A 12,427-nucleotide genomic window follows, 5' to 3' on the forward strand; every position below is an offset into this window, starting at 1 on the left:
CATCATTAAACATCATAAAATAAGATCTGCTACAGAGTTTCATAGCATTTGGAGGTCATCTAGGTCATGAACCGTAGGTAGATATCCTTAAGGGTACTATGGTCATTTTGCACCGTTTCTTGGTTTACCTGCTTATCCTTATCCATTAATCACCAAATTTAATATATAACCTCAACATGCTATAATATACTTAGCATTAAAATTTCATAGGCAGCAATCTAGTAAGTTATTTTAATGTTACCTAATTCTTGAGCAATTTGATCGGTTAAGGGCCTTAACTCACAATTCTTTGAGTTTTTCTTTCATGTATCCTTAATTCATACTTGGTTTAGGGTTCATATGGAAATCTAAGCGATTCCTACAAGTATTTCTTAACAAAAAGTCTAAGGTGGCTACTTATCTCGTCGTTGACGTTTGGGACTTTCGTTCTTGAGCTTTCGATATCCAAATTACCTCAAATTTCCTTCCACATACTCCTTATTGTGTTTAGTTTCTGGAACCATAAAGTTTTTCATGAGAAACAGTCTAGAAGGGCGTTAAAATTGAGAAAACCCGAGTGAAGGTCATGTTTTAGTTGACATGGTCGGTTTAGTTGAACCGGCCACGCCATCATCTTCTTCCTCCAGACGGGAAGAAGACGCGCATTTCATATAGCGCCGCCGTCTAAAACTTGCCCTCCACAGCTCCGATCATGCTATTTCTCCCCTTGATTTCTTCATGAAACTTAAAGATGGTGTTACAAGAAAGAGCTAGGGATTGATTTCATACCTTCTCGTGGATCGTGGCCTAAGATATTCGTTTCCAAAGTTCATCCAAAATATGATTTCACGCCGGAGAAAAAACAGAGGATTCCTTTTTAGGTAGCTAATTCTGGGGGTTTTCAAAGCTCGATTTCTTCTCAAAACCTCATTCTTACCTCAAACTAAAGGAATTGGTTTGGAGGAACGACTTTGAGTGTGGGACCTTAATTTTGAGAAATTGTTCTCGGCTGCAATGTTACTCGAAACCTCTAATTTTCGATCTCTTGGGTAGCTTGTTTTACGACGTTTCAGCTCACGATTCCTTCATCAAAGTTACTCAACTTCTTGTTCTGAAGCTAAAGGAATTCTTAATTCGAAGGAAAAGGAGCTATAGATAAGGATTTGAAACTTACCCCCAAATCGAACCCGAAATAAATTTTCTTCAATTGGGCACGTTCCTAAGGTTATTTCTCTTTGTGTTCTTCTATGAAAACATTCCTTGGAGGTGCAAAAACTTATTGGGATCTCGTGTATCCTCGGATTGGAATTTTGAGTTGTCTTTGAAGCTCTTTAATGTCCGATTGGATTGCGGGAATGCTTTCAAGGCAATTTCAGCACTCAATTTCTTCATATAACTTGTGGGTAATCTTGTTTAGAAATTGTAGGAACAAGTTTGAAGAGAAATGGTGGAGAATTTCTCTTGGATTTGAAAGAAATCCAAGAGTAGGAGACCCAAAATCTAAACGCTTATTGCCTACAATTGGGAGCTCGACCTTCCTAGATTCTTGTTCCAAACTATTGCCCCAACTTCAGACTTGGGAAACTTAAACGAACATTGAGAGCTCTAGAATCGTCGTGAATTGGAGGTTGAATTTTCTAGAAAATTCTTAGAAATATCATCTCCGATAAGCGAGCTACCGACCTTGGTTTTGAATCCTCGCAGTTGGATATGATGATCTGTGAGTGTTATAGAATAAATCCAATTTTGGAGGAGATCCAACCGCTGAGAGTAGAGAGTCAAGGATTTTTGTGCAGATGGTCACTATTGATCATATGATTCTTGCCAGAATGACAGTTTCGTAATTATCCATATCTTCAGGAGTAATTTGGTAATTTGCCACTTTCATAATATTTTATTATTATTTTTCTCGAAAAATCCATAATTTTCATAAAACTTCTTCATCTATTGTTGGTCATTTTTTACTTCTTGAGCATGTTCTTTATTGGGTGTTACAGAAATTTCACTGAAAAATCGGGTAGGAAGTCGGGTAAGGAAGAAGAGATTCAATGCATCCAGATCAAATCTATCCATGACCCGAGGCTCACACCTGCAACCCAAACTATAGCGGCCCAACCTAGCCTTAACCCACGACCCACATTTACAATAATCGTGACTCGTGCCTGTGAACCGCACTAGACCCGCCTACAAACCCGAGAGATGAAGCCCACTTACCTCGACCCAGTAAGCCCAAGACCATAGTCCAGCCTGATAGCCCAGACTGCAGCACCTCGACCCTATTCAACCCGTGAGCCGACCCGTGACCCATGCCTTGACCTGACGCCGCTGTGTTGTCGTGGCCCGCTTAGGTGCTGCCATGTGTAAAGTCGTGGCGCAAGCAACTCTTCAGCTTGAGCGGCTTGGACGGCGCGACGGCAGCTATTCGGCTCAATTTTCCAATTTTAGCCCGACTTCCACTGTTCTTACCCTCCCGAACATGTTTTTGGCCCAGAGTAATGCAATTGAAGTCATTTTAGAGCTGTATTTCACATTATTAATTAAATTTTTAATTTAATTATGAAATATGAAATACTAACGGAAGGTGACGAATAGTGTGATAGGAAACAAATTTCGACAATTTTTTGAGTAGCTCTCAAGGAACGGGAGCTTACGTTTAGCATAATTAGAGAGAACTCCGGCTAAGGCCAACCAAATTAGTGGCCTAACAATAGGATAGGCTAGAAATTGTATGAGTTAAAATTTATGATGTTTGAGCTATGATGATGTATGAGTATATGATGATGTGCGAGTATATGATGATGTATGAGTATATGATGATGTGCGAGTATATGATAATGTGTGAGTTATGATGATGTATGAGTATATGATAATGTGCGAGTTATGATGATGTATGAGTTATGATGCTTATTATGATGCATGATGATGTGCGTAATATATATATTTCGATGTATGACGTACTTGATATGTTCGATGCACTTTATAGCGATATGATGAGTATGATGATTGCATGACTTTTGTCTTAGTATGTTGATGTTTTCCATATTAAGCATGATATATGATGATAAGTGTCATATTGCATCATGTCGATAGACCGACATAGGACACAACCCTAAGAGCATGAAAATGATATTAATATAAATATTCAACCAGCATGTGTTACAAATGTAACAAAGAGATGAGACTAGAAGGTTGTGTCAAAAGAGATGATAAGATGAAATTTAGAGGGACCTCATGCATGTTGTATGTTCATAAGGATACTTCCCCAGAGACGATGAGTGCAGACGTGCACAATATGATGATGAGGGTGTTCATGGAGAGCATGACACCAAGGGATTTCGTTGACCTGCGGACGTCGCTACAGATTAGTTTGACCAAAGATGGTCCAGGGGGTGTGCGAGCCTCCTAGGGATTCACACTCGCACGTGTGGGTTGTGTGAAGGGAAGTACTACACATTCATATTAGTATAAGACTGGATGCCACCCCTAGAGAATAGAGATAGGTCCCTAGAGCATGATTTCATGTGTTTGCATTTGCATGGTGGCCCCCTATAGTGGGGCCACTTATTGAGTATTATTCGAAATACTCAGGTCGTGTGCTACATCATTTTTCAAGTAAAGACAAGACGCACATGTACGAAGGAAGGACGAGGACATCCGAGCTGAAAATGTGACACTTTTAAAAGATTAAGTTTGTGATTTGATTTGATTAGTTAGTTAGTTAGCGGTTACTATTTATTAGCTAATTTTTTCTCTTTTGGGTTGCTTTGTAAAACTATTTATATAGTTGTTTTAGTTCATCAAATACATCACTTTGATTTTATATTAAATTTAGTTTTCTCCCTTTTTTAATATTTGATATTAGAGTATTCTTACCTTGAAAAGTAGAAGCATTTTCAAGATAAGAGTAGTGATATGGCGACCGAGAGTAGTTTTGTGCACCATCGATTCCAAAGTTGGACGGATATTATTATCACTTAGTCCATGAGGATGGAAAACCTTCTCAGCTCAAAAGAATATTGGAGTGTGGTGGAGGAAGGAATTTCTGCCGCAGCAGAAGGAGAATTCCTTTCAGAAGGACAAAAGAAACCATTATGAAGAAAGACACAGTCATGGATATTTAGAACTCTTTGAAACAGAAGTACCAGGGAACAACTTGAGTCAAACGTGCACAACTGCAAGCTCTTCGCAAAGAGTGAGAGATTCTTCAGATGAAGACATGGAGAATCAGTGTCAAACTACTTTGCTCGAACTCTCGTAATTGTTAATAGAAAGAAAATTCATGGAGAAAATATGGCAGACATTGACATCATAGAAAAGATCATAAGATCTATGAATTCTATGTTTGACTATGTCATTTGCTCGATTGATGAGTCTAATGATCTGGATTCCTTATCCATTGATGAGTTATAAAGTAGTCATTTAGTGCACGAGCAATGCATGAATGATCATGTTTGTGAGGAAGAAAAAGCTCTAAAAGTCACACATGATGGAAGTTTTGGCAACAGAGGAAAAGGACGTAGTGGCTTTCGAGGACGAAGTAGAAGAAGAGGTCAACAAAGCTTTGACAGATCAATAGTAGAATGTTACAATTGACATGGATTAGGACATTATCAATATGAGTGTTCTAAAAGGGAGAATGACAGAGCAAATTATGCAGAAACTAATGAAGAGATGTTAATGGCCTATGTAGATGAGAAGAAAGCTTAAAAGAAGGACATTTGGTTTCTTGGCTCCAAATGCAGCAACCATATGTGTGGAAAGAAAGAACTTTTCTATCATATTGATGAGAAGTTTCGACAAACTGTGAAGCTGGGTGACAACTCAAGCATGGATTTGATGGGCAAAGGAAATGTAAATTTTAAAGTAAATGAGATTGTGCAAGTAATCTTTATGTACCAAACTTGAAGGACAACTTGTTGAGCATCGAACAATTGCAAGAAAAAGGTCTCGCAATTCTTATACAAAAAGGAGGATGTAGGATTTATCATCCTGACTGAGTATTGATTGTAGAGACTTCAATGACATCAAATAGAATGTTTACTCTATTTGTCCAATCTCTACCAAAGGAACAAGCATGCTTCAATGCTATTACAGAAGATCCCGCAAGAACATGACATTGTCGATATGGGCATCTAAGTTATGGAGGACTAAAGACACTTCAAGAGAAGGATATGGTGCAAGGATTGTCGGTTCTTAAAGCTCCCTCAAAAGTATGTGAAGGTTGTTTGATAGGAAAACAACAAAGAGATCTGTTTCCTAAAGAAAGCACATGGAGAGCATCTCAAATTCTTCAACTTGTACATGATGACATTTGTTGACCGATCACGCCATCTCCAACAACAAAAAGAGGTATTTTATCAGTTTTATGGATAATTTCAGTAAAAAAAAACTTGAATTTTCTTCTTGGTTGAAAAATTAGAAGGTTATCCATTTTTAAAATATTCAAGAGTATGGTTGAAAAAGAAACTGGTATATACTTGAAGGGCTTGAGAACTGATCGAGGTGGTGAATTCACAACCAAAGAATTCACTAACTTTTGTAATGAAAATGGTATTCAAAGGCAACTTACAGTGGCTTATACTCCGCAACAACGCGGTGTGGCAGAAAGGAAAAATAGAACAATTATGAATATGGTTAGATGCATGCTGAAAGAGGAAAGGTACCAAAAGCTTTCTGGGTAGAAGTAGTAAACTGGACCGTTCATATTCTCAATAGAAGTCTCACTCTAGCTGTGAAGCATATGATTCTAGAAAAAGCTTGGAGCTAACATAAAGCATCAGTTTCACATTTCATAATTTTTGGATGTATTGTGTATGTTCATGTCTCAGACAACGGATAAAAGTTTGAAGTATATATTACTTAGAGTTAGTGGGGAGCCAAAGACATGCAAACTTTATAATCCAGTCTCACAAAAACTAATTGTTAGTAGAGATGTGAAGTTTGAGGAAGAGAATGACTCGGATTGGCATAAAACTCATCAAGAAGAAGTTACAATTGATCTAGAATTGAGTAATGATACCTGCAATGAAGTTGAAAGCTCGGAAGATGAAGTATATACAATGATGATTCATGTGAGTCAGCACAAGAACACTTATCTGTTGCTAATGTTGAAAGAAGAATTAAGAGGCCACCAAGGTGAAGGTTTTTCTGAGGACGAAAATATTACATATCTAGCTTTGCTTGCCAGAGGTGATCTTATTCATTAAACAAAAGCGGCCAAAAGCTTTAGATAGAGGAGTTGTGAGGATGATTCATATCCGTACACAAAATCAAGTTGCAGACATCGTATGATATGTTGGGGGGTTTGTTCAAAGTTAAGTAAAAAGATTTAATTTGATTTGATAGTTAGTGGTTATTATTTATTAGTTAATGGCTTTGTAAAGCTATTTATATAGTTATACATTAACTACTCCTATTTAAATTTCTTTTCTTAGGATATGTTGTTTTGCATTTGAATCGTTTTAAATTATTTTGTACCATGACTATATTTTTCAAAGAAGAATGTGTTAAATGTTTTTGACATTTATACTATAGATGAAGTTCTCTTTTTAGAGTTATTTTTCCACATAAGAGATGAGCATGAGACGTTAGTAACGACTCTGAATATGTAGAAATTTAGGGTCGTTACATGAAGAGACCTAGACCTAAAAGTGAATTATGCTTCCATTAAACCATTTACTCCTACGATTTATCATAAAACTCAAAAAATAAACTTTACAAAAAAATAAAAGAAGAAAAAAAGATCTAAAAGAGCAACCTCGCTCCAATACCAATTGTTGCAATGGTATAATATCATGAACCTTCATGGTGCCAACTCAATCACTTAAATATTGCTAGATAGTTTTCATTAGAGGTGTAGATAGTCTGGGTTGAGTTGGGTTATTTTTTTTAACTCAACTCAAAAGTTCGGGTTTGATAGATTGGTAACCCAATTCAACCCGAAAATTTTCACAAACCAACTTGAAAATTTTTCGGATTAAGTCGGGTTCGGTTGTTAAAAAAAATTATTTTTAAAAAAAAGTTTATCCACAATTTATAATTATTCCGATACAATCTTAGATAAAAGATAATTAAAAGTTCATAAACAAATACAAATCAATCTATAATTATTTACCTGAAAAGTACTCACCCAAAAATGATACCCTTTAGGCATAATATACAACAACTATTAATTACTCCTTTTTAAATAAAAAGTACTACTCATCTTTCAGAACACACACTCACATAAACAGAGAGATATAAACATATACAAAAATAATTGGGCTCGGTCTTTAGTATCATTCAATATAGAACTCGGTCCGGTCTCAGGGAAGTGGCGCATTAGTTTATCACCCTAATGGAATCATCCCATGATAGAGATAACGTTGATATGATAGAGAGCGGTACGTTGACTCTATTTACACCGTTCTTCAGATAAGGTAGTTGGAACCATGCTTTTACGCCCGACTACTCTGATGCTGAAGGAGACTGGATCACATATTACATCCTAGAGACCACGATAATAATACGGGTGAGTTAGACTCTTTAACATTCATGGGAAGCGAATTACAAGGCCAGTTATACGCTTTGTATTCCACACAACCTTTCCATTGGATAATAATTTGAATAACACACACCGGAGAGTTATCGACCAGCGTAGACGCCGTAGAGAATGAAAAAGATCGGGGAATAACAAGCGTGAGATTGCACACAATCAGCCTTTGAGAGAGGGGGTGTATCTTAGGTTTTAGTCTTAGTCTTAGGCAGACAGGATGTATTCTCATTTTGTTTTGAGGGTTCAAAGTGGGGTACCTGCGTAGACAGGATGTATTCTAATTTAGGATGTGTTCCTAAATAGGGTACCTTCTGTCTTTGTCTTAACCTTGGGCTGACTGGATCTGGATCCTTATGTATTCTCATTTTGATTGGTGGTGTATCGACTTTGTGGAGTGGTGTATCGACTTTATAAATAAATTCAATCAAGAACCATGAGCGAAAATTGTAACGTATTAACAATATTTCAACATTGTCATACAACTAAAAACAACTAAAATATCATTCAGAATTGATCAAAGTAGGAAAAAGACAACCAAAATATCAACACGTGTTGAAAATTAAATTGGTTAAAAAAAAATATATATATATATATATATAAGAATAAACCATGAAATTAAAAAAATAATAAAAATGATTTAATTTATAAATAATATATATAATAAAAATAAAAAATATTATAATTGAAATAGCTTAAAATGCCTAACAAATAGATAATAAATACATTACAATTTAAAATTACTATCTTTTTTTTTTATATAACAAAATCTTCAAATCCACTATTTTAGGTGTTAAATAATTCTTAAAATAATAAAAAAAAATTATAATTCGTATTACATGTTGATCGAGAAGGTACAGTTAAAATATCGTACTATATATTGATTGGCGATGAACTCATGTGTGAGTGTATTAAGTTGAGACAAAGTGTCATTTTGACAAATCCATCAATTAATGTAAACTTTTTAGTATATTATATATTTTTTTATTTGGCTCAGATCAATCTGAAAGTTTTGTCTCATGAACCCGAAATCGAACCGAATCAGTTTAGGTTTAGAAAAATAAACCAAAACCAACGTGAAAAGCTAATCCAACTCATTCCAACTCTTATAATTTAGATTGAGTTGATTCGAATCTTCGAGTTGTTCGATTGAATGTGCTCCCCTAATTTTTATACAAACTTCAATTTGAGTGATTCATGAAGTGTTAGAATCTCAATTCAACCCTTCAAAATGTTATTAATAATTAAAAATAAATTTATTATTATCAAAATATCAATTAATTAATTTGGTGTAAGAACGATGGTGTGATTTTAATTTATTATTAACTCAATATTATAATTAGAAAAAGAAGAACGAAAATAAGAAAGGTAAAACCGAGTTTAGAAATTACAGTGGTGAAATCGAGATTGATCACTTCTTTTAATATAATTAAAAAATATAATGGAATTACAATTTTTTGTTGTTTTTTATTTTTGTATTATTTATTCCTCCGCTTATTTTATTTTTTTTAATCATTTTTTTTTCATTTCTTTACTTTTTATAAAATATGATTTTTTTTCCCGATTATTTAGGTTTAGTATTGTTTCTCTCTCTTATAACGCTTATTTTCTTTTTTTTTTTTCAATTAGATTATGTTGAAGTATAATTAATTTGTAATTGATAACAATAAACTATTCTATTGTAATACTTATTTTAAACATAAATCTTTTTTTTTGTATTTTTTTTATTGTTTTCATAAATTATTATAAGTATATAAAATTTATCAATATATATCATATCATATAATTTATTCCACCATATACAACCTTTAATTTTTTAGATATATGTTGGCTGAATGTAAGTTTATATTTTATTAAATCATAGTATAATTATTATGATTTATTATAAAGTAAATTAAAAAATCTAAATTTAAGATAGAAAAGTTATATTAAAATTAAATTAATTAAAAAATTATTTCAATAATTTAACTTAATTAAAATAAAATAGTTAATCAAATTAATTATCTAAAATTAAATAATTTTTTTAAACAGATATATTACAAATAAAACCTTCTACCAAATAGCCGAAAAGACTATAAAACTTCGGTTGAGAGTTTCACTCTTAACTGTTGAGAGAAAATTCAAATTTTGAAAACACAGAAATCACCTGTAAAGTCTCCACAGTAATCTTCCTGGTCTTCTCCACACGTGTCCAACCAAATCGAACCCGATGAATCACACCCCTAAAATCTCCATCCAGACCATCCGATTAATAAAATTCATCAATTAGTAGCTACACTGCGTCACACAGAATCATAACTCCGCCACTAGGCCGTTTCCAAGCCCCGACAAAAACGAGTGGAACGGCGTCGTTTCTGGCGTCGGCGTGCGTTTTGATTTTCTTCATCCCGAGCGCCAAAACTGTTGCAGAAGAAAAAGGATAAAAATCAGAAAAGAGTTGATAGTAGGGAGAGTAGAGCCGCATAATCTGGTAGATCATTTTTTCAATTTCCGAATTCCAATTCTCTGATTTTGTTTCAGAGTTTCGCTGAAAAATGGAAATTGGATCGGGTACGATTGCGTCCTGCTTGAAAGAGCAGCTTAAGATCTTTCAGGAATGGTTCTGTTTGGCCGATTCAGGTACTTTTCTACCTTTAAACGGCGTTTCTTGTTTTATTAATTATTGGATGTTAATCGCTTCGTTTTGTGTTTTCTCCTTTTTTTTTTTTTGTAGATGGAGATGGCCGTGTTAGTGGAAATGATGCCATACAGTTCTTCTCCATGTCTCATCTTTCTCGCGCAGAGCTCAAACAGGTATCACGTTTCATTTTTCTCTTCCTTTTTAGCCCATTGAGTTCATCGTTGAATCTTACTTTGACGCCACGTTAGGTTACAGAATTTGGATTTGATTTTGTTACGGACCTTTTCTGTTCTCTGCTTCCTAATTGATGTTAAGTTTATAACTTCATTGTTCTTAGTAGGATGTCCGATTTTGATGTGCTTAGAGGTGGATAACCAGATTGCTTCCACCATGATGAGAAAAAATAAACCTCCTTATTTGAAGGAGAATTCAACAAACTTCCTTATTCATATTTGGTCTAGTATATTGTTTACTTTCATATGTTTTGTGGTTATTGGTTTCATTTTGTTTCGTTTCAAAAGTTGTGTTCATTACTTTTCTAACCTTTTCTCTTAATCACGATGATGAATTTTTACTGTGGAAAATTAGAAGCATTTTAATTGAATTCGTATTAATGAATTGGATGCTAAAAGTACATATAATTCGTCGTGTATCTGCCTGTGCTGTCTCTTTTTCTTCGTACTCCGATCACTGATTCACTGCACAACTTTTGGGGGGTTTTATTTTTTGGGTCGTTAAACAGCTGTGGTTCATAATATGTCATAGATTCTGATATTATATCTTTGGTTCCTTTTATACTATGCCGCCAGTGAAACTGATGGGATATTTTCGTTTCCTGTTTAAAGGTTTGGGCTATTGCAGACTCCAAACGGCAAGGATATTTAGGATTCAATGAGTTCGTTAGAGCCATGCAGGTTCTATTCTACTTCTTTGTTCTGATTTTATTACTTTAGCCACTACATGGAGCTCCCTCTAATTCTTGTTTTTGTTCTGATAACGACCAGCTTATTTCTTTAGCGCAAGCAGGGTATGAATTGAACTCAGAAATCCTCAAAAAATCAGGCAAGTTGAATGATTTGTTTGATAGTTCTGTCTTTTATATGAACAGTGTCAAGCTATTTTGGCTATTATTCTTGAAGTGTTACAAGTGAGTTTTCTTTGTTATCAAGTCCATAATATATTTAAAGTGAAAATTTTTGGTTTGGCTTAAGACATCAAATAATTCAGATATCATTATCATATGACAGAACCTTTAATTCTATGAAATATCACTATTGATATCAGTGATACTCTGTTTTATCCATTTATTTTAATTTTCTCTTCCTCTGATCCTCGAAATGTAACCATACTCTCACGGTAAATTATTTAAGAAGAAACATAGTCTTGTAGACTGCTTTGGTGATAATCTTGTGGCCAGTAGTTATTTTTTTACCAGTTAATCCATCCTCTAATGCTAGGTTCCTTGTGTGAGATCCCACATCGGTTGGGGAGGAAAACAAAACATTCTTTATAAGGGTATGAAAACCTCTCCCTAGCAGATTCGTCTTAAAACCTGGAGGGGAAGCCTAGAAGGGAAAGCCCAAAGAGGACAATATCTGTGAGCGGTGGGCTTGAACCGTTACAGCTTGATTTACTTTATTGCATATTACCGAATTAGATTATTTGGAAACTATTAGTGAAAAGTTTTTAAAACAAGTAGAAAGGATAAATCTGGTTTATATATTATTATAACCAGAAAATGCCTTCTTCAAATCCAATTATTGCGTTCATTTGCTTTCATAACACCTTGCAATGCAAAGGCAATACTTGATTACTGTCCATTATACATTGATGACGTCCTTTTACTTGTTTACAGCTGACATGGAAAAAATTGAACTTCCAGTTCTAGAAGGCTTGGACGCTTTAGCTCTTGTAAGTAATATCACTCATTTGATAATGTGAACTTTGCATTGAAATAATACAACATTGATGTATGATATAATTTTTGTATTATCTTCTCAGAAGACCAAGAAGTTAGCAATATCTAGCCAACATGAAACAAATGGTTCGACAATTTTTTACCATTGAATTTCAATAATAAAATTGCCAACTTGGTCTGTGATTTGAATAGATACTCTGCCAATATAGGTACTTCTCAACCGCCATCATCTCCTTGGTTTGCTTCAAAATCTGGTAGCAAGGTATTATGTGGTCTTTTGTGTTTTTTTTTTTTTTTTTTTTTTTTTTTTTTTTTTTTTTTTTTTTTTTTTTTTTTTTTTTTTTTTTTTTTTTTTTTTTTTTTTTTTTTTTTTTTTTTT

General features: G+C 34.2%; 1 protein-coding gene across 1 annotated transcript in view; it reads left to right on the forward strand.

The window, feature by feature from the left end:
- Window positions 1-9,907: 9,907 nt before the first annotated feature.
- LOC111490347 (EH domain-containing protein 1-like) overlaps window positions 9,908-12,427 on the forward strand; it is a 5,954-nt gene continuing 3,434 nt past the window's right edge. The window contains exons 1-7 of the mRNA XM_023138929.1: window positions 9,908-10,129; window positions 10,224-10,303; window positions 10,976-11,044; window positions 11,135-11,192; window positions 11,986-12,041; window positions 12,132-12,174; window positions 12,258-12,310. Of these exons, the coding sequence (XP_022994697.1) occupies window positions 10,045-10,129; window positions 10,224-10,303; window positions 10,976-11,044; window positions 11,135-11,192; window positions 11,986-12,041; window positions 12,132-12,174; window positions 12,258-12,310 (444 nt within the window). The 5' untranslated portion in view covers window positions 9,908-10,044. The remainder of the gene's footprint in view (window positions 10,130-10,223; window positions 10,304-10,975; window positions 11,045-11,134; window positions 11,193-11,985; window positions 12,042-12,131; window positions 12,175-12,257; window positions 12,311-12,427) is intronic.

This window comes from Cucurbita maxima, unplaced genomic scaffold, assembly GCF_002738345.1.
Source record: "Cucurbita maxima cultivar Rimu unplaced genomic scaffold, Cmax_1.0 Cma_Scf00015, whole genome shotgun sequence".
NCBI classification, from domain to species: Eukaryota; Viridiplantae; Streptophyta; class Magnoliopsida; order Cucurbitales; family Cucurbitaceae; genus Cucurbita; species Cucurbita maxima.